General features: G+C 36.6%; 1 protein-coding gene across 4 annotated transcripts in view; it reads right to left on the reverse strand.

Annotated features, from left to right (window-relative positions):
• Positions 1-234: 234 nt before the first annotated feature.
• PPIG (peptidylprolyl isomerase G) overlaps positions 235-22859 on the reverse strand; it is a 29589-nt gene continuing 6964 nt past the window's right edge. For all 4 annotated transcript variants that reach the window (XM_030018962.1, XM_030018964.1, XM_030018963.1 and 1 more), the window contains 12 exons: positions 20895-20974; positions 20709-20783; positions 18355-18462; positions 17794-17838; positions 15734-15821; positions 14566-14595; positions 14336-14475; positions 4631-4835; positions 3404-3571; positions 2801-2885; positions 1809-1945; positions 235-1510 (listed from right to left, as the gene is read on the reverse strand). In XM_030018962.1, the coding sequence (XP_029874822.1) occupies positions 391-1510; positions 1809-1945; positions 2801-2885; positions 3404-3571; positions 4631-4835; positions 14336-14475; positions 14566-14595; positions 15734-15821; positions 17794-17838; positions 18355-18462; positions 20709-20783; positions 20895-20955 (2262 nt within the window). In that variant the 5' untranslated portion in view covers positions 20956-20974 and the 3' untranslated portion in view covers positions 235-390. The remainder of the gene's footprint in view (positions 1511-1808; positions 1946-2800; positions 2886-3403; positions 3572-4630; positions 4836-14335; positions 14476-14565; positions 14596-15733; positions 15822-17793; positions 17839-18354; positions 18463-20708; positions 20784-20894; positions 20975-22859) is intronic.

Here is a 22859-nt window from a genome sequence, read left to right on the forward strand (position 1 = left end):
ATGGACACCTTGCAACATTCTCCTAGCTTTAAGATGACATGCAGTATACTTGCAGCTTTCTTCTTCACACATGAAACAAGCTTCTTCACAGGCAGCCATTGTTTGCACTAAACTAAGTTCATCAGGTAAAAAATAAATGCGGCATAGAAGTTACCTTTCTAGCTGCCAACACACAAGAATGATACATAAACCAATGAAATATTTAAAACACAGCACACTGTATTACACATATAATTCATTTTTCATTTCAAGTTTATTAAAACTTTAGCAGTACAAATGATCCAGGTTTTAGATTATCAAAAGACCAAACTGAAGTCCACATCTTAAAAAAAGGCGTTCCCCAAAACGTCTCTAAAACTTTGAGACAATGGAAACATTAAGTCCACGAACTCATCCGTGCCTGTCGTCATCTGTTCCAGGACTTGTTTCATGATCAGACTTTTTATCCTTACTAGGGGCATGATCTCTTTCCTGACTCTTCGATTTTTGGTTTATTTCTTTTTCTGCTGAGGATCTGGTCTTTTCCTTTTCTTTACTGCTGCGTGAATATGATTTTTTTGATTCTCTTTCCTTGCTACTTGGTCTCTTTTTTGAGTCTGGACTTCTATCCTGATCTCTACTAGACTTCTTATCTTTACTGGATTCAGGACTGCTACTTTCACGGCTTTTTGAACGCCTCTTCCTTTGGCTTTCAGTATCATTCCTCTTATATGAGCTTCTACTTTCTCTATTTGAATACCTCTCTCTGTTTCTGCTTTGACTTTCTTCCCTCTCTGAGCTCCTTGAGTCTCTCCTCCTCCTATTTTCTCTTCCCCTGTATTTATCTGGTGTACCTCTCCTTTCTCTGCTTCTTGATCTTCCTCTTCTTCTTGTTTCTCTATCTCTATTCCTTGAATAGTCTTTACTTCTACTACGATCTCTGTCTCTGCTTCTCGATCTTCCTCTCCTACCCCTATCACGGCTTTTGCTTCGATCCCTTGTTCTACTGCTGGAACTATGTTTTCTTCTAGCATGCTCACGCTCTCTGCTTCTTGACTTACGTTTCTCCCTGTCTTTACTCTTCCTATGGTCTTGTTCATTACTTCTTGAGCCTGCTCTTTTACTTCTCTCCTTGCTCCTACTTCTTTCTTTATCTCTCCCTCTAGAATCATAGCGCTTTTCTTTTTCTCTACCTTTCTCATGGTCTCTCTCTTTGCTTCGTGATCTTACTCTCTTTTCATCATGTCTACTGTGCTTAGAGTCTCTTTCTTTACTTTTTGATTTCTCTCGGCTTTTACTATGGCTTCTAGATTTAGCTCTTTTCTTGGCCTTGCTTTTGTTATGCTTGTCATCTTTTTCTGAATTCCTTCTTGTCTCCCTGTCTTTACTGCTGGATTTGTGATCTTTTTTCTTCTCTTTTTCCCCTCTTCTGCTTGGACTTTCAGAAACTTGTCTGTGGTCTGATATTTTTCTCTCTTTTCCTCTTCCTGGGCTTTTTTGATTATCTTTCTTGTTTTCATTTATTTCACTCCTTGGAGAGAGAAAGATATGATTTTTTTTAAATATTTTGAATCCCCTGCACTCTGAAAAATTAAGTCAGAAGTGAGATAGCTTCACAATTGAAACTTCAATTACGTTAGGTCATCTATATTAATAACTATATATTTACAGTAGCATGATTAAATCAGACACAGTTAAGTAATGGGATAACCAAGTCAGCGGCCTGGTTTTTTGGAAGTAACTGTAATCGAAAATCTAAGAAGACAGGTATTACTTTTAATATATACAAAAGACTTGAATGCATATACTCCAGAACAAAATAATCTTACTTGTCCCCTTTTATCCATCTTTCTCCACTAGACACTCTCATTCTTTGAGCTCTTTGCATTTCTTGCCTCCAATGTGGAGGAGTTTCACTGCGTCGAAATCGATCTCTTGACCTGGATCTGGAAGGTGTCCGGTAACGCTTGAAGGGAAAAAGAGAAAATAGGGTGTAAGTTTGAATTTCACATGCTGTGATAGCTAAGCAAAATTTATATCCTTGGCGGTCGATTGTACATAGCACCCACCATGACACTTCACATGTATATACTAAGTTTACACTGACAAGTTATTAACTTACTGAAAAATATATTTGACATTCAGCTAAAGCAGGAATACAAAATGTCTGATCAAGTAACTATTTTTAAAGTAACTTTATTTCAGGATTTTTGTACTCTGCTGAGAGGTCTTCTCCTGTTGCTTTTAAATAGCACAATTGCAACTCACTTTTCTAACAAGGAAAATTCCTCTGAGGTTTGACAAGCAACATGAAAACAATACTTCACACGTTTTCTTTTAAGGTTTTTACTAAGAAATTAAGGGATAGAGACTTCCGTTACTAAAAGCATTTGCTACAAGCAGTGCATAGCATATGGCTTCACAAAATCAGAAGACCCAATCTGACAGCTCCCCCCAGCCAGAAAGAGAAGTCTTCCCCACATTTCTGGCACTCATGTCGTACTGGTTCTGGTGGTCACTAGAACCCTTTTTGAGCTAATTCCATTCACGAATTCACAGAATACTGCAGCAACACAAAGAAAGCATTTTTTGTGTGTGTGTGTCCCAAATAATTTCCTGTTTGCAAACAGGAAATTAATTTAATTTTCCTTGTCTTCCTTCAAACCTCAGTCCCCAAATCAATTATGATGCACCATAAATCCTGCTTTTTTTTTTTTTTTTTTTTTTAATCAACCATCCTAATGAAAATGGTTAGTAACACCAGCAGTAGGACTGTGCTACCACCTTGTTTATTTTGGGGAACAGATTGTAAACATTTTACCCTTGGTCCTCTTCCTTTTATTTTTCTTCCAGATCTGGTCACTAACAGCCTCCTCTGGTATGTTGACTGTGAATTTGATAGATTACTAAAAATAAATAAAAAAAAGTTATATTGTTTATAACATCAAAGAAAGAAGCAAAAATAAAAGCAATTTTAAAACCTCTTCAGAAATTAAACTAAATGAAAACACACGCTTCTTTTTTCTTATCAGTGCAGACAGTAACAACCACACAGTAAAAACTTCAGATTTTGTGACCACAAAATATTTTACAAGATTTCCAGGTTTTTCCATTTTTGAGAGAAGAATAAATTATAGATTCAGACTGGACAGTTCCAATAAATTCTAAATGAAACTGCAATGCATTTTACTTTCTTTTTCTTGAATCAGTCACTTTAAATTTTTCATTCACTAAAAGATTAAGCCTTTGTTCTAGGACAAAGAAAACAGTTGCCAATAAACTGAAAAATCTATTTTTCATCCAGCAGTGCTCAACACATGGAACTGTTTAATAGGGAAAGGACTCACTGAACATTAGAGTCCCAAAACAGTAATATGACCATACTACTGTCAGCGCGTAGTCAGACTCAAAACAGATACATTACCTTTCTCTTTCCTTCTCTCTGCTTTTCCTCTCTTTTTCTTTCTCATCTACTTTAGGAGGACTTTTCCTCATCAGGAACCGGTTTTCAGGTACAGGAGGAATTTCTTCAGGACGGACAGTAGATAATGGCTGTGCTTCAGGGTTTTCATCTTCACTTTCACTGGACGAGCTTTATTTTTTTATAAAAAAATATTTATACTTGGAGTGAGTGATTTGGATGAGAGAAGACCTTTCAATCTATTTAAGTAATTCAGAAATTCTCTTAATTCAATACACAATGATACTACAACAAACTCAGGAAACAGAGCTATTTCAGAAGCAACTTTTTTTTCCCCATGATACCTTTGCTCCAAAACATACAACTGCAGTAGATTTCTGACCAACATATTTTATCTATGAATTTCAATAGTGCAACACTGAACATACATTTACTCTTTATTTAGACACAGCTTTTTTTTCATTTTTAAATTATTTTCTTTTAAAAACACTATCAGGGGAGTCAAATTCAGATTTTACACTAGCATATATAACTGCCTACAAACTATTGTAACTCCAAGCAGTTTGTATTAACAAACTTGTGTGAAATAGGCTTAGTCCCATAGAAACAATGTTTAGGCAGCATTGCCCTAAGTGAACATTTCTTACATTTTACTGCTAGCTTAGAAAAATGTGACTTGCACTGACACAACTTGTATCTCATATAGAACTATAAGCAAAACTATTGCATTAGAAATAACACTTTCAGAAGCAAGAGTGCTTTTTGAGTTTTATTATCTTCCAGTGAAACTGCAAGACTTTTGGCATATCAGACAGAAATAATGTTAAGTATGTTAATTTATTAATTTTTTGTTTAGCTTTGCTTTTATTCCTGCGTACTACATTCTCATAGGTCCCACTGCATATAATTTAAATTGAATTGCACAGAAGTGAATTTAGGGAAACAAGCTATCACCACCCATCAAACCAAGCACTCCTGCAACTTTTCAAGCCAAATATATGTAAGTCTTAGTCCATTCCTTCACTCCTTTACGAGCTGCAGCAAGTATGCACTGGACACTGTCCTTTGCCATAACATCAAAAAAATTTAAGCTTGTATATTGAAACTGATTGTCTCCCAAACTTCAAAATACCTACTTCACTAGTTACAGAATACTATTGTGTAGTTATAGGACAAGAAAATGGTACTGTATGGTGTACATGTAACAAAACAAAACATCACAAAATTGACCTTTTCTTGCTTTTCTTTCGCTTTTTCTTTTCTTTCTTATGTTTCTTGGAATTTTTCTTGTGTTTCTTTTTCCGTTTTTTAGATTTTTCTTCTGAAGCACTCTCGGAATCCGATGATGAATCAGAAGACGATTCTGAATCACTTGAACTTTCTGAGTCACTGGATGAGGAAGACGACTTGTGTCTTTTCTTTTCTTCTTTCTTGGCTTTAAGTCAGAATAGCAAAGACATATTTTAGTATCAAACACTTTTAAATAAATCTCAGAAAAACCAACTTATCTAGTATCTGCCTGAGCTTCTTATAATTGTGTCATGAGACTACTTCATCAAAGTACTTAAGAACAAACTGAAATTTTGGAGAAAACACTGTTTCTCCCAAGTACAATAAAGGATATGTCTCAAATTATATAAGAAATTTCCAACATTTTGTTTTAAATGAAGCTCCAAAATATCAAATTTATACTGTCAAGAACTTGTAGAACTGTGTAAATTTTCAGATTATGTTTTATACAACATAAGCTACATATGAAGAGTTATTTAAAATTTATTTAGAAAGTATTTATAAAAAAAAAAATTTCTTTGGCTTCAGGTTTAACCTGACCTCATATTAAAATCTATTCAAATCACAAACAAGAGAAGTTTTGAAAAAGAAAATAAGTAGCACAGACTAAACTGGTTACTCATTGCATTTTGCTCAGAGGGAAGATTCAAATAACCAACCTTCCTGCTAAGTGAAACAATGCTCAGAGAACAGTCCTAATCCTCCAGCTCATCATGTGTTGTTTGTTTTTTTTGTTTGTTTTGGATTTTTTTTGTTGTTTTTAACAGAAAGATACAAATAACTTACTAACCACCTGGTATGAAAAGGAACCCTGGTAAAAGAGCAGACTAGTCCTTAATTACATATTTCATGATTTCTTGTGTGGCTGCTAGAGCTGCAAATCAACAATTTACTGGCAAGCTGATATTAGTCTGACAGGAAATAATCCGAGAACACATACACCTTTTTATGCCCTTTAACTAATCTGAGACGTACTTAAACTATTAAAAGTGATGGAGTCACTTATTTCAAATCACGCTAATTAAAAAAAAAAAAAAACACAATAAAAATGTACCATAGAAACTTCACTAAAGGAGGTCTAGGCTTCTGAGTTATGACACTTCAGGTAGATCAGTTAAATGGTATTAATATTCTTCAAATGGGTTATGAAATTCATATCAGGCTATTGTCCAGAAAATTAAAAGCTCTATGCAGAAAATCCAGAAGATCACACTGGTTGTCATCTGACTGCTGTAGTTGACTTTTCTAATTGGCATCAATTATTATTTTACTTTGCCATTACAAATTGCAAAGATAGCCCATCATTCACTACACAACATACTACAGCCACAGACAGAAGAAACAGAACCTTCACCATTAAACAGAAGAAAAATACACCGAAAATAAATACTGATGTCCAAACAGCCTCATCACAGCAAACAATCCATATTTTAGGAGAACGCCTGTTAAGACCTTAGAACAGGCTTCAGATCAGACACTGAAAAAAATTTTAGAATTGCGTGAGGATCCTAGCTGAAAGTATTAGCCTGTTTTGCAAAGCTTTTAATAGCTTGCTCTATCCAAAGAGTTCATGGTTTACAGAGGTATTATCTGACCTACATCAATATACAAGCAGTTTAAATGCAACCTCCCACCCCCTGCTCTTCTGCACAAAACAGGTAAGGGAAAACATTAGGCACCAAAGACAGGATTATTGACTAAGCAGTCTGTCTGCATCTGAAAACTATTCAGACACAGAGAACACAATGTTTTCACATATCAGAAAACATAAAAATGTCTCCCTGAATAGCCTAAGTTTTTTTTCTTTTCTATTAAAGATGGGAGAAATTGAGTTGTTCAGTCTAGCCAAGCATTTCTTCTATTGCCTTCCACTTGTGCCCAACAAGATGATACAATTTGTACTTGGCTATTGTGTATCGGTCATTGTTATAAAATAATTAAGGCAAGTAATTAGACTAACTCATTTAAAAAAAAAAAAAAAAACCAACCGCGAAGATATGTTATAACAACTTTCCTATTAGATGATTTTTGTCCTTGCTCTACAGAAAAAAAGTCATTTGGGGTATTACAGTAACTCAAGTGTCAGAAGATAAAAGATTTCAAGAAATTCAAAGAATTACAGGTTATTAACCAGCTTCTTACTTATTAACAGCCTTGATTTTGTACATACGGATGGGAAGAAAAATTCCACTTCAGAATTCCCTGCTAGCAATCTCTGATCATATACCATACTTACAGGCATCCAGAAAAAAAGTTCAAGTGGCAGCAGTACTAAATACTAAGAAGTATCTATTAACAGCTATTCAACTTCTAGCATGCACTTATTGGGAAAAGAAATTCTTTTAATTCTCTGTAAACAGATTAGAGACCTGAAGGGGGGGCGGGGAAGGTGATACTCGTATAGAGAACTTGAGGCAAACACTTCTATGAAGAGTAGATCTGGTATCTACCCTTCTGAAAACACGAGTGGCTATTTAATGGAACAGTGTATCAATTTTTGGAATTGCCAATATTAGATGCTCCAACTGCTTAGCGGGTATTACTGAGTTGACTGACTCCTTAAGAGTTAGCAGTAGGTATCTGTAACTACAATCATGTGAGCTCAATGTGGAAATTCTCAAATTCAACACTAACTTGATCCCATTTTTGCAAACTGCACGATGGGAGGTAGCAGTTTTTCACGGATGATCAAAAGCAAAAAAAAAAAAAAAAAAAAAAAAAAACTTACATAAAATTCCTTGCTAAACTGGTCATAGAAAAGAATAAAAATGAGTCTTGGGGATGATGAGTCCTAGTATAATTCTTAGGGATGTATTATTTGTAATAATAAGCTAGTACATCCTACCAACTTAACAGGAAAATAAATTCTCATTTGGGCTAGAATGATAAAATTCAGTGAGGACAGACCATAGTTGCCCAAAACACATTCCTGGTTACACTTCAGGCAGCTTCTTTATGACAGATGATATGTTGTGGGAACTTCATACTGCCTCTTGGAAATTGGACATTGCTCGATACGCTTTAGAGTAGCAAAGTTAAGTGTGGATGTATCATACCAACTGCAGAGACAGGCAGTTATGGGTTCGTAATGAAGAAGAGAGTCAGCATTTCTCAGAAAAGCAACAGCTAAGCTCTCATTCATAGCATCATCTCTTACTATTAACTTTTGTTCTGTATATAGTTATTGCATGCAAACCAGTGAAATCTCAAATATATGAAGTTGTCATATTTTACTCCCGTCTATCCATCTTCTCAGCTACCATGTCTTGCCTGGAAGACCTTCAGGCTGTAGACTGTGATGCATTGATGTTCTAGAGCTATCAGCAGCCTTCAGTATTGTTCCAATGCTTTCATGACAATACCCATAATGACAGCTAAGGCAGTACTGTCCTTTACCTTCAGCAAAGTATTAGCTGGTAGCATTAGATCATCTATATAAGCCATCACCTCTTTTGTAGCAATCCAGTATCCTACTCTGTCAGGTCTCCCATTCAGAATGCAGATACATACAGTGGTGAAAAATTTCCTCTTCACAGTGATGCAGAGCACTTGCTTACAAAAGAACTGGCTGAGATAAAAGATCTGGATGTCAGCAAGATAGCTGGGGCTTAATTCAGGTAACAGTGGATCAGATACATGGTGCAGAAAAAACTCAGCAGAAACAACTAAGTACGGCATCTTGGCCTCTCTTTTTGTGGTCATATTCTTTATGGATACTTTGGTCTCCTCCTAACGTTACCAAATCCCCACACTGGTACAGTGGATGAAATTTAATCCCATTGCACTAAATTGCATTCATTTCTCAGATTAGCATCACAGACACAAGTCATACCTGTATGACTTCTACAGTGACTTTTTTCATGGTGTTTTCTATGTGTTTATTCACAAACCTCATTTGATACAGAATAATGAAAGCCTGACAACCAACTGAAACACAACCTCTGTACTTCATAGATTACATTAGTCTTCTGGTCATTTCTGGGTGCAGTATAAACTAGCAAGTTGTCTTACCTGTCTAGGACAGCCTGCTGATTGAAATCAGCTGGTTCTCATCAGATGTTTTTAGAGCTTCTTGCACAATGCTTCCAAAAGACAGGTCTCTTATAACATTTTTTTACTTCCTTTGTTGGTCCAGACCAAGATACCTGGTCTCTTTTCTCAAACTTTTGCTCCATGCCCTTATTAAAGCACTATATTTAATAAAAAGTCTCTGTAATATTTTATATCAGTTTTAGATTGTCTAAATATACATACATTCACAGGGCGTAACAAGTACATATTTATAAAAGAAAACACAAGTTTCCAAATTAATTTCAATCAAAGGAGCCTGGTGTCATACAGGTCTAGTGACACCCAAACAAAAAGAGGAATCTCACCTGAACTCTAAATACAATAAACACAAAAAGTACTAAAAAAGTTAACTAATTGCTAAGTCCTGAGACACTTTCAAATGCTTCTTATCTATTCAACACTTGGTTTTGGCCCATTCAAAAAACCCACTATATTGCACTACACTGTTTCCTACATGCCTTCAGGCAAAACAAGATGTCTCCAAGCTCAATTTCAGAAATGTCTGAATAAGGCAGCAATAAATGCAGTTATTTCCTGTATTTTTTTTATTCCTGCATCTGTTTTAAGTGTATCAAAAACTATCTGCGGCAGTTTTATCTCCATTCTGTAACAAGTTTAGGTATGTTATAGTTACTACTTTAAAATGAGTAAGTAACAGAAATAGAGGTGAGTTAGTGAGCAACTACCTCAACAAACATAATGTGATTCTTAACATGCAGCAAATAACATCAATGGCAGATGTATTTGGGAAATCATGTGGCAGGCAGGGAGTGAAACAAGGGGAAAAAAACCAACCAACCAACAAAAAACCCACAACCAAAAATCCCAGAACTGTTTACGCAGCAAAGACAGAATATCTGGCAAAAGGTTTTGGATATACTTTCTGGTGACATCTAACTAACTCTGTCCAGCAGCAAATGCTATTTTGAATACTGAACCAACCTGATGCTGGCCAATTACAGATCACAAAAACAAATGAAACCAATCCTGCAGCATGAAGGTCAGTGAGAAAGAAACAGACTTCTATTTACAGTCCAACTGTTCCAGCTTATTATCTTGAGGATCAGGTTTCAACTTATGACCACATCTTAAATAGATACATCACTTCCTACTCCATTCACTGTGACCTATAGTATTTGCCAGACTTTGTGAATTACATGATCACACTGCACGGCGCAGCCAAGCACTCTCCACAACTCAGCTTGTTATGGACTGTAGCAAGTCTTAGGTTAGCCCCATGATATCAGACCCCTGGACCTGAAATGAAGAAATGACCTGGCCAGAAAGCAGTTGGGCTCAGGCCAAAAGTCAGAACAGGTGATCTCATCTTGTAATTCACACCAGTGACACTCAAATGGTTACCTTATGTCAAGTCCAATAACCTGTTAGACTACAGCAGTCTCCAAAAAGAGGGTGCCTTGACTTCAGGAAATTTAGACAGAAATTTTCCCTGATAATTTTTCCCAGCATTTAATCACCCTACTGTTCAGAGTATCAGGTCTTTTTTTCTATTTTGCACACATCTTGCTTCAATTATTTGCCATGGGTTCCTATTATGTCTTTCACTGGTTGATTAAGGACCTACTGTTTCTTACAACGAAAGTTATACACAGTAATCAAGTCCTCAGAGATATGCATTAGGGAACACTACCATACTTGATTCTTGCTGATCAGATGACATTGTTACTGTGAGAAGTCCTGTATGACAAATGCCTGTGGACATAGATGTTTTTGTAGACAAGCAACCTACCACACAACTGCAACAGCAGAGGAGGGGGGTGGGGGAAGAAGAGGAGAGGAAAAACAAGCCATCTCCAGCTTCGCTTTGAACAGTTTCAGCTAAAGCCAAACCAGTTTATACCTAGTGGCCAGTTCACTAGGAAAAAAAAAAAAAAAAAAAAAATATTGGAAAAGTCTGCAGCAACCGTTCATAGCAACCAGCCTGTGGAAAGGGAGATAACAATGATGTGTAACAAGCTTGCAGAACAAATGAGCATTCTAGGGGTTGAATGAGTAAGGAAGAGGAAAGGGAGGATACACGAATCAAAAGTCCAGGTAAGATATGACTTACCAGAATCACCACTTTCATGAAATATCTATATTTCATAATATAGAGCAGTCTTAAGATTCCTAAATGTGTAACTTTGTACTCTGTATCAGTGCTTGATAATTTGTAGATACCTTTTTTCTTTAAAAAAAAAAAAAAAAAAAAAAAGAAAGAAATTTTCGCAACAGAATGACCTAACTACAATATTGTTCTTCGACGAATTAGGAAGGCCTAATCTGCCTTAATTGCAGAAAGCACATTTTTACGAGCAGTGAAGATCATGAATCATGCCTAGCACTGCTCGGTGCAGAATCCCCTAGAAACACAATTTTCATGAGAAATCTTCATTAGAGGTTCTTGCTAAAAACTGCCCAGTGCACAAAGCCATTTAATTTTTTTGTTTGTTTTTGAATCAGAATGTCAGTTGTTTACATTCTTTAAAACATCCCAGATACACCTTTAAATAACCAAAGTCATGATCTCAAACAATGCAGTCAGGCTTGTTTACTAGACCCCCTATGCAAAACTTTGTCAATTGGTATCAAACTCCCATTTGTCTTTAAGAAAATTAATATTATGTTACTTGTTCCGTAGTTTTTCTTGAGAATTATATTCATTTAGCTAGTCCATAATATCCTTCCTTAATACTGGCTTAATACTTAGCTTTCTTCTTTTTTTTTTTTTCCTCCAGTGTTCAGGGCTTTTCACTGGAACTTGAAGATTTTCTCAAAATAATACCACTTGCCCAGAGAGATTCTTCTTTTATGATTTAGTATCTCTCATTCATTTTCACTAACTCCTCCAACTTTAAGGAATAAAAAGAAAAGAAAAAAAAAACAACAAAGGAAAAGATGACAAACATTCTACTTTTCTAGGTGATCACCCTCTCAAATTCCACATGAAAGCTTCTGATCTAGGCCTCTGCAATATTATAACTGTGATCACTGTATCATTCAATTCACATAGCATCCAGTTAAGTTAGCTCAGTCAAGTCATCCTTCAGTCATCCCTAAATAAATCAAATTCTTCTATACAAAGAGATAGATTTGCTTCCTTTATAAAGCACTTCATCTGGATATTCATCATGATACCCAAAAATCCGATTGCCCTTCCTCAACTTTAACCTAAGAGAGAAACATTCATACCAGGCACCTACCGTCTACTGTGATCCCTTCCGCTAGTGCCATCTTGGCTTCCCTGCTAAAACCAAGAAGTATCGGTTCTACTTTCATTCAGTAAAGACTTGTCTAATTCCTTCCTTTGTGTTGCATACCAGACAAGCTCATACCATAAATATTTTAGTTTAAGTCTCCCTTGCTATCATAACATACCCTCCCACAGAAATTTGCCATTACACTTTCCTCACTGGCAACCTCTTTATTCCTTTGTCTTAACAGCAAATTCTTAGAAGCAGTCTCCTCTGGTAACTGCCTCATATTTCACAGTATCAGTTCCCTTTTGCTTCCCATAGTAATGTGCTAAAACCAGTTCCACTGTTAGATGACTCTCTGTTGATGATCTTCCATGACACTGCTCACCTCCCAGAAACTGCTCCTCCTATCTAGATTTCCTTGGCCTCTTCATATATTGGCAGGTCCAAGGGCCTCTCCTGCTCCACTTGTCAGCTTTGGACTGCAGCTTGGCAAATTTCCTTCTGCTGATGTGATGACAAACCGTTCCTCCTATCTCCACTGCCTCAGGTCAGCACAGCTCATCAGTGGTTCCATGTTGTGCATTTAGCAAACTGTTCCAGCCATACTATCATCTCTCACAGTACCAGTGGATTTCCCCTTGCAGGTCCTACAGCCAGCCTTTCCCCTTCAATAGTGGGATTCTCCATGCACCAGGATCTCCATCATGGTCTGTCAGGCAGCACCTTCACCAGGCTGGCTCTGCATTAGTGCCCATTAGGGCCCACGTCTCCCCGCACTCAGCTCTGCCCTCCACCTGCCCGATCCTGGTGCCTAAAGGCCTTTTGTTCTCCAAACGCTCCTGCTGCCCACCATTATCTAGTACTGTGCCTTATAGTCAGTTGAGTGGGCTATCCCATTGCCCTGGCATCAATTTCCCTCCGTGGCATGCCAGACCAGCTACAGGAAGCAGAGTCTCCAGGATCCCAGCAGTACTGGGGCAAAGAGGTACAAGGACACAGACAAATGGGTAGGACCAGGCAGTCAGATCTTTCCAGAAGCCTGTTCTCTTTTAGAAGTTAAACGAAAACAACATTTTGTATTTATTTTATTCACTATTTTGATGACAAGTACTTTAAAGCCCTGCCTAATGGCTTTAAGTCATCAGACTGCTCAGTGACAAAACTTTCATTTAGTCATTCAATTTCAAGTATTCCAGAGTTGACTAAAAAGGGAGTGCGGCTAACCAAGGAAGACATATATACAGAGTAGGTATCTCACCCACTAGCTTCACCCATTCCATATATGTATTGTTTTATTTTCTAATCTACACCACCTGTGCATTTTCTAACAGATACCATGCTCCCGAGTACTGTCCAGAAAAACAAAATTATTTCCTAACATGCAGGGTGACTTACGAGTTAATCTAGGAAGTTCTAGGATCTTTGAGAAGTCAGAAGCCATAACATAACTTTGCCTGGAATTCTGAGGTATTGAAGAGATCACTTCAGACTACAAAGTCATTCTGCTAGACATCACAACAGGTGAACACAGAACCGCATCAAAAAGGAGAGGAAAAACTAAGAAGCTCAAATTTGAATGCCTGTATTTTCCTTAGGCCAAAGAAACCTTTATTCTTGTCTTGTGCTTGAATATTCTTGGTGCAACCCTTCACAGTACATATCAGCAGAAGGTGCTATGAATGAAAACACATGATCCCTATCATAGTTCCTACCAAACATGCATTCTGGGTTTCCTCTAATGAGATTCTCCAGAGTGACAGCAACATCTTAGATTGAGCCTTATTTTTTAAAAGAAGCAGAATCACATCTCCAATACTATGTTCAGCTCTGGAATGGCAGAGCAGGGCATCCCTTCCAGAAAGAAAGGCAGGTTCTGTCATATTCCTGTTTAAGAATATAGTTTATAGTAACTTAAAAAGGATATCTGCTAAAGGGCAATTTCAGGCTTTTCTACTCTAAGTGCCTGTTCTGAAGATTTACCCAAAAGAAACTTGAATAAGTTCAATACCTGCAAAAAAAGCAGCAGTTATAAAATAAAGTCAGACTGCCATCAATCCTCTTAACATAGCACTCTACTTTCTATGCGACAAGCGCTTGCCAGCTTTGTACTGAAATTTAGCTACTATAAGGAAATCCAAGACAGGAGAAGCTTTGAAGAAAGCATGTATGATATTTCTTTAACATCTTCTGCATCAAAACCTTTTAAGTTTTTTAGAAGACAAACTGTACTGCAATATTATTCACCTTTTCACCAACTGCCCCTCCATCCATCACAAGTAAGTTTCTAAACATTTTTATAAGCAACCAACAGGGAAGAAAATGAGCAAAATTACCTCATAGTTTGCACCTGTGTAAATGTACAGTTCAACTTTACCTTTGGATTTTGGAATTAACTCTCCACAACTCAGTATGCGTACTTCAGCATATGGTTTACTAGATGCATCTGTTTTCTGGTTTTCTATTTCTCTCACAACTTCCTGACCTGAGATGACTTGTCCAAAAACAACATGATGTCTGAAGAATTTAAACAAAAGTAAGAATTCTTAGAACTTAATTTTCTCAAGGCAGCTCCCAAACAAACATAAGAAGATAAAAGATATTTACCCATCTAAGTGAGGTGTAGGTTTAGTTGTTCTGTTGTTTCCAGATTTTAATTTAAAGAGAAAAACAAAGTCAGTATTAGTGGAAAGCAGTCAGCATTTGAAGCATATCATATACACATAGGAAGGTGAAAGTTATTTTGAGTGAACTAATAAAATTGGACAAAACCAATGCATATTATTCTAAGTTTGTGTGCAGTTAAAAGGATTTATTATTTTATACATTAAACTACCTATTGAATTCATTACTTTGATTATCACATTTTACCGAACAAAAAAAAGTGCACGTAAGTTTTTAGACGGCATCCTCATATAGGATATAGTAAGTGTTCTATTTAATAAATTATATAAATACTACCAGGAATAGATATAAAAATTAAGGCAACTGTCTCAGAGCATAGAAAACTGCAAATAACCTTCTATACATTAGAAAATAATCAGAAATCAAAGGAAGAAAAAATATCCCTAAGTAGAGATTATTTGATATAGAAGTAGAACTGACTTTCTCTCAGCTTTCCCCTATACTAGCATTACTAAGGCATACAGTTGTCAGCCATGGCAGAAGTAGAAAACTGGCTTTATAGTAAAGAACAGTCAGAAATCCCAAAATAAGGGTCTAATGCTAACTGACATCCACAACTCACCATGTTAATTAAGGTCATGAAACATGGGTAGGAGTGATGTATTTCAAGAATGTTTTCTGTAGATAAATTAGATTTAGGAAGAGTCTACTGCAATATATTTTAAAAATTTAAGTTTTAAATTGTAAATGAGACTGCATTGGAAAGTTACTCTGTGACAAAAACCCCCCTCTGCTACTTTTGAGAACCCCCAGAGCTGTTTTGCTTCCTTCCTGACAACACTTATTAGAAGAAAGCGATAAGAGTTCTACAAGGAACTAAAAGGTTTGCTTTACTGCCCAGGTTAGAACACAGCTACTGAAAACTACCAAAAGCTCTTTTGCACAGTCAATAAGCACTAAACACAAAAGTGATAAAAATAGTCAGGCTCTCTAAACAGTGCATTAGGAAAACGGCTATTTCCATGCAACTTTATGAAAAAACATCAATTCTGGGTTTGCACAGAAGCTAGTCTTGAATACTTAAAAGGATTACCTTTACAGCTTACAAATGGCAAACAACACAAACATTTCAGGACAGTACAATACTTACATAAAGAACTGTGAACCATTTGTATCTTTCCCTCGATTGGCCATTGAAAGGAGAAATTCTTTGTTGTGCTTTACAGCAAAGCTTTCATCTAAGGAAAGTGTTTTCAGTTACTTTAATTATACCACATATGCTTAGATAAATGCTATAATCTAAGTAAACTCATCCTTATTAAATAAATCTGCTAGCCACTTCAGTAAAAATTTGGATTAAAAATAGATTCAAAATAATAGCTATTTTTTAATATATTATTCCTTCCATTCTAAATAATGCAATTTAGTAAGGAGAAATATGAATTAATGGTTTATAGCCTGAGAAAAAAAAAATTTAGTATTCTTGTTCAAGAGATTTGTTTCCGACCAACATTAGCAGAGGCCTCATCATTTTAAGTTGTTGCTCTTTCTATTCTGCACTTACTGATTATTGTCTCTTTGAAGCAGAAGTTTTTTAGCTGTGCATTAAGAAACCCCTCATATTCACACAGTTTTGTTGTTTTATTATTTTTTAATACACATGGATGTCCAGTTTGATAGCAATCCCAAACAACTTCTGTTGGGTCAGTCAGACACACAGATGAACTTATCAAGCTGGCCATTAAGAAACCAAGTTTAACTTGAATGAATCCTACTTCTGATGAGCAAATCACTGTTAACAGTTCAAACTAAACCCCAATGGAACTGTGAAATGTAATCACTATTCTTCATTCAAGACATCTGTAAGAGACTACCCTATCTCCCTCCTTTCCCAAAGCAGCATAAAGGCTCTTGGGGGATCCAAACTCTTCAGACAAAGTTTGCTCAATATTGTTTAGATACAGATGGCAAGAGCAAGCATTAACAAAGAAGAAAAGTATGCTATCTGTAAGGCCATGGTTTCACATCACACTGTGTCACTGGCAGTGAAAGGGACAGGCCCACTCACTCTCCAGTCACCGGTAAAATTGCTATCTGGCATAGCATCAAGCGTCAATCTAATCCTGTGGTGAGTTGGTTAAGGGATCCACAAAAGCAAAAACTCCCATGAATTCAGTTTCATACTGTGGCTGAGCTGAACAGCCAGTTTGCAACTGCCAGAAGGTAGGTAGAGGTTTTGCTCTTTCTTCCATCTCCCCCAACCATACATTTCCCCAAACCCAGCTACTCATTTGTGTTGGTTCTGATGCTTGCCAAATTATTGAATTCGGTCCACTCACTAATATGGAAATAAATACATTTTTTTGCTGCAGTAGTCTTTGGGCACTTTAGCAAGCTGAATCAGCTGAAAGTTTGATCTCAATGAGTCAGTGCAAGGTAAGACCTCCTCCCTCTTTTGGCAGTTGCAAACTGTTGATTCAACTCAAGGTCTGATTAAAAATTGCAGCCTGGCCCTACTAAAATAGTGAATAATTCTTTTGACTGTTTGCTGCAAGCTCATACAAGAACCAATATTAAAAGAAAAGTGTCAGGGAGGAGGCAGGAGCATAACCACTCCTGCTGGTGGCAGCTAACCATCGCATGGGTTTAGATGTAATACAAAAACTGCCCCAAGAAACACAGAGATGCTCCACTACAGTCTGGACAAACACAGGCTGAGAAACACATTGGAATGCAGAAGAGGTACTTCTTCTGCAACACTGACTGAAGAAAAACTAGGACTGTGAGAAAACTGATAGCCTCTTTATCATTAATTCCTCTTGAGTTCAGGAAAGCAGGGCTTTCTGCTTTCTTTTAAATAAATATTTGCAAGGAAACCAGACCCCATCATGCCTTTCTCCTTTTCACTGGAAGAAAAGACAATCCCCAACTTTTAGCTAGCTGCTTGTTTAAAAACAGTTACAAAAATGTAAATCTGGTAAAATGGACAAATACAAAGGAGTTCGGTTTTAATTTTTCATTAATTACTTACTTACTTTCATATCTTAAAAGTAAAATAAAATAACCTAAACTGGACTGTCAAAGGCCTCTAAGACCAGACAAAATCTTAACAAAACCAATGGAGTTTAGGTTTAGAGAACAGAGACTACAGAATGTAAAGGTGATTGCTTATAGTAACACCAAAACAGAACAGACTGATAAAACTCTTACCTTCAAAAAAGCCACCATAAATGGATTCTCCTCCCCTGCCATTTCCTTGAAAGAGGAAAAGTGACAGTTACAACTTAAAGTAGTGATTAAGAGAGTCACATTATGTGGAAGGTGCTTCATAATATGAAATACTGATCCAACTGCATCCAGATCACTGACATTATTCTTCAAGATATGTACAGAAGATCAAGACGCATCTTCGTAGTCCCAAAGCAAACTTGGAAAACAAGAAAGTATTCTCCCATGTATTCTGCTATAGTCTCCCTTTGTTCTTAATTTCCCAGCAGCAGATATAATATTTTACCCTCACATTTAAACCTTTCAATAGAAAGTACTTAGTACTCCGAGTACTGAGATAACGGAGCAAAACGTGTGTGTGTGCATGCACATGTATAAATTTATATGTTTGTATGTAAGTTTTCATGTAACGGTTCTTATGCAGAAAAAAGGGAAAAAAGTGGAATCACAGAATAATTAATATAACTAAACAATGCTACACAGAACTCCTGCAATAGTCTATTACATAAGCATTAAAGTTTTCTTCAAAGATTCACATCATACCTTCACTGAAGTCACCTCCTTGGATCATAAAATCTTTCACAACCCTGTGAAACAGACAACTTTTGTAATGCAATGGCTTTTGGGTGGATTTTCCTGTACCCTTTTCACCTAAAGGAAAAGAGGAAGAACAAAAACCAAAATTACTCTCTGTACCTGTAGAATCCCCACTACAAAAAAGTGTTATGTATGCACTTAATCAAAATGATCTACTAAGCTCTGAAAAATTATCTTGTGAGGCAGACCCATACCTGTAATACTAATAAGAAACTAGCATTTAAGAGAGCAGAGCAGAAACTACCTTCTGTCCCTACTGTTATACCAGAACAACTCCTTACTGACATTAATATACAACTCCGGTCTCTTCCATGCAGACTGACTGAAATTAAACAGCCAGTTTAGGTTTAAGATAACTGGCATTTCTCAGAAGCACGCAAGAAACGCTCAGATCTTCAGTTACAACACGGCAAGGTTAAGGTACCATAAAAGCTCATAAGAAAAACAAAGAGGCAAGGCGAAGGAGAAGTAATATCGTTCCCTCCCCCACTCATGATTACAACTGCCATCTTCCTCCCTTGCTCAGGTGCTCAAGACCCATAAGCAGACTCTCTGCTTCAGGTACAACACTATCTACTTTCCCTGCTACCCTCAAATAGATAAGGTCTCTGCTGAATCAGCAAGATGAATGGCTCATGGTGGGTCCTGTGAATGGCAGAGCCAACCTCATGGTAACAGTGAGATAATCAGTGGGAGTATGTTGGAAGGAAAAGATATCTTCCCCTCAATGCTGGCAAACCATTAGACTTTATCTTCCTATAATCTTATTCTGAGCTATTAAACTGGCAGCTTTTGTCACAGGCAGTTGCCTCTGAACTTACCTGTAACAGACTGGTGCCTCCATATGGAGCTGACTAGCTAGAAAAAAGACTTGTGATAGGAACTTTGATAAATGTGAAGCTGTATCTGTTCCACTAACTTGGCATATGCCTAACATAGGTATGCCAGGAAAACACGGAACTGTTGATCCCTGTTTTAAAAAGACAGCATATACTTTTCAAAACTGCCCGAAGAAATGAGTAAGGAAAACAAATAAAATCAAAATTTGAATTAATTGGCTGATGATCAATATCATAAACACCCCACCCATATATTTTCCTCACTGTTCTAAAATACGTTAAAGCTGCGAAGTAGTTCAGCATCTGAACTTGATTTTGAATTTCAGCAACTAAGCGTGAACTTAGTAGTACTTGTTCTTGACCTGAAATGCTCTTGAAAGATGTCAAGTCAAAAACTTAAAGCAGTAGAACGGAATAACACCTTTATGCAATAAATCTGACTTTTGGGCAGTTGACAGCAGATCAAGAACGCCATGGTCACATGATAACAAACATACACCTATAAAAAAGAATCACTTTAAGGTTCAGATTTTTAAACAAATTTTGATAATGTGATTTTGTGCCAGTAAACCTAATGTCAGATCAGATAATACCTACATTCCTGCAGACATCATGAATGGTGCACTAAGTGTTCTAGCTAACTTGACATGAATGTAATTATGCACCCACACCTGATTCAGATCATATCAGTACTGCTGAGTGCTTCAGTATTAACAGCTACAGAGCCTTGACCTGAAAAACAACAGAGCTGGAAGGAAAGGAAGCAGAAAATGCTGAAGACAGAAAGCACGTATGGTATCCATGTATTCACAAAATTATTCTTGTGATAATAAATTTAAGTTTTGCTAAACTGTCAGCATTTTCAACAAAAGCATGCAGTCCACAGGACAGTAATTCTGTTTGCAAATGCTTCCAGGAAAGAATCTTCTCAGTATTTTGTTCGAGAAATAATCTGAATTTCAATAGGAATGGAAATAACCAGTCTCCATCAACAAAGGAAAATGAAAATGAAAAAAACCCACCAACCCCAACAAAAAACAAAACCAAACAACCCAAACAACTAATAAATACCCACAATACCTTTCAAATACCTCAAAGTATTGTAAGACTGAAAAGTAAGGCTGCATGGTTGACCTTTTATTGGCTACCTTTCAAGACTGGATGATGTTATATAATGTGAACAGTAATATCTATGCTAGTAACAGAAAATCAGCTTACTGTGTCTGTATTTAAAGTTGATTAGTATATAGTCCCTGCAACATACTAAGCCAAAGCTACAACTGCTTTGACTCTACATCAGATGTATATGAGAAATCAGCTAATCTCTAGAGATACCAAAACCCAATGTTTTACATACTTATTTTTATATGTAAGAAAATGTCAGGAAAAATAACACAGGCATCAAACTAGCTAAAATTGTATTACATTAAAAATCATAAACAAAATTAAAGATCTACAAACCTGTGCAAAGGCAACGAAAATTCTCACATGTCTTTGGACACACATCTGAAAACAGTTCAAAGACCACTCTTCCAGCTAGGAAAAAAAAAAAAGCCATATTTATTATGAAGTTAACTGGTATTTGTATTATTCTTACATATCTTATATGAATATCATGTTACTGAACGGATATTTTAATCTTCTTACCAGGTACATTGTTGATGGCTATGTCAAAAAAGCAACGAGGTCTCTGGACCTTTACTCCCATGGCTTCAAGAGGTTAAATACTGTAAGTAATAAAAAAATTTAGTTTTTCCTTTTGTGTAGTGAAACTATGCGTAAGTCAATGTAGAAGATTTTACAATGACAACAAAAACTGCAGAAAAGCAAACCTTCAGAAAAAACAGAGAGCAAACATAAGTATTTTTAAAGGTTCAGAAAATGCGAAGTATTTTAGGTCATTTTCATGTTTTGTATACCTGAGTGATTTTATTCATGTTTGCTGCAATAGTATTAAATTTAAAATGAGCGCCATACTTCAGATGAGGAAATAGAAAAAGAAAAGATACTGTAAGGTATGGGGATAACAAAGTTTGAAGTCATCTTGCTATCCAGATGGTATAGGTAATCACTTAAGTTGTCTGCTCCTAGAATTCTATATGCTATGTAAAATTAGCATCAGAGAGGAAAAAAAGAAAAAAATCAGCTTTGAGACCCAACAACTTGAGTGCTCTCAAACAGCTTCTTGTAACTGCCTTTCAACCATTTAAAAAGACGAATTTGCAATCTCTGTTAGGCTCACTGTTAGTGGCTGAGGAGGCTGCCATCTCCACATGCCAACCCGCCCCTCTGGTCAGGGTTACCAGCTTCATATCAGGCCTGTTCTCCTCGGTAATATGTCAGTGGCTACAGTCCACAACCCAGTTCAGTTCACCTCAGTTACTATTAATTACCTGGACCATGAACTACAGCTGCTCAAGAAAGAACACACTGCTAGTCTAGGAGCACAGAAAGGTGAACAGCCCAGGATGGTGAACTTCTTCAACTGCTGTAGGTAAGTAATAATTGTGCAAGTCAAGTAGGCATACTTTCAGAAATACCAGAACTTTTGCCACAAATAAAGAGAATGGTCAAAGAGTGGAAAATAACTTATGATGGTTACAACTTGACAAATCACCAACATATTGTCATGCTAAGACTAAACATTCAATTTCTTAGGAATATATTTCCTGGATTCCTGTCACTGCAGTTATCAGGAGCTGCTCTAATTAGGATCCAAACCATTCTACATGAAAGAAATACAAAGATGTAGCTGTTCTACAATTATTGCCAAGTGAAATGATTTTGGCTTTTTATTGCTTCTTTTCATTTTATGTCATTGCTTATCTCTTCTGAGTCACCATCCCTGGAGGTATTTAAAAGATGTGTAGATACAGTGCCTAGGGACATGGTTTAGTGGTGGACTTGTTACTGTTAGGTTTATGGTTCGACTCAATGATCTTAAGGGCCTTTTCCAACCTAAATGATTCTATGATTCTTTATCCAGAATTTCAATGCAACCTTTCCCTTATCTTTGAGTATATAAATCCCTTTATCTTTGTGTAACAAGCAATGTCTTAATCCCATTTGCACCTCCAGCCTTTCAACATTATGTACAATCATGATATTCTTTTCCTCTTCTGAAGCCCCATCCTCTCTGAATTACTTCAGAGATGGAAAAAAACAATGATGGCAAAAGGACCTGTAAGACTGGAGTACCTTTTCCAGAATTTGGAATATAATCCATAAATTTTCAGTTCTAATTATTTTTTATTGTCCAAAAACACTACTCAAACGTAGCTGACATAGAGCATACACCTCTCCTAGAGCTTCACTCATAGCTGTGCCACAGAACAGCCTTGAAAAATTCAATTGTCACCATCTGTCACTCTCAGCTTACAAACAAGAGGCCGTAACAAATCAAAAGACAGTAGTGTAATCACGTCAGTCTATATTCTCTCTATTTGCACTCAGTGTCACTCCTGACGTTTTGCCAAGGTTACACAGTGAAAATCACAAGAACAATGCAGGACTGATTTAAATTAAACACCACTCAGTAGTTTATCATTCATGCGATTTTTAGCATGAGAAGACTTTGCAAACATGCAAAATCTCACCAGATACCCTCTTAGC

The sequence above is a fragment of the Aquila chrysaetos genome, chromosome 6 (genome assembly GCF_900496995.4).
Source record: "Aquila chrysaetos chrysaetos chromosome 6, bAquChr1.4, whole genome shotgun sequence".
Taxonomy (NCBI): domain Eukaryota; kingdom Metazoa; phylum Chordata; class Aves; order Accipitriformes; family Accipitridae; genus Aquila; species Aquila chrysaetos.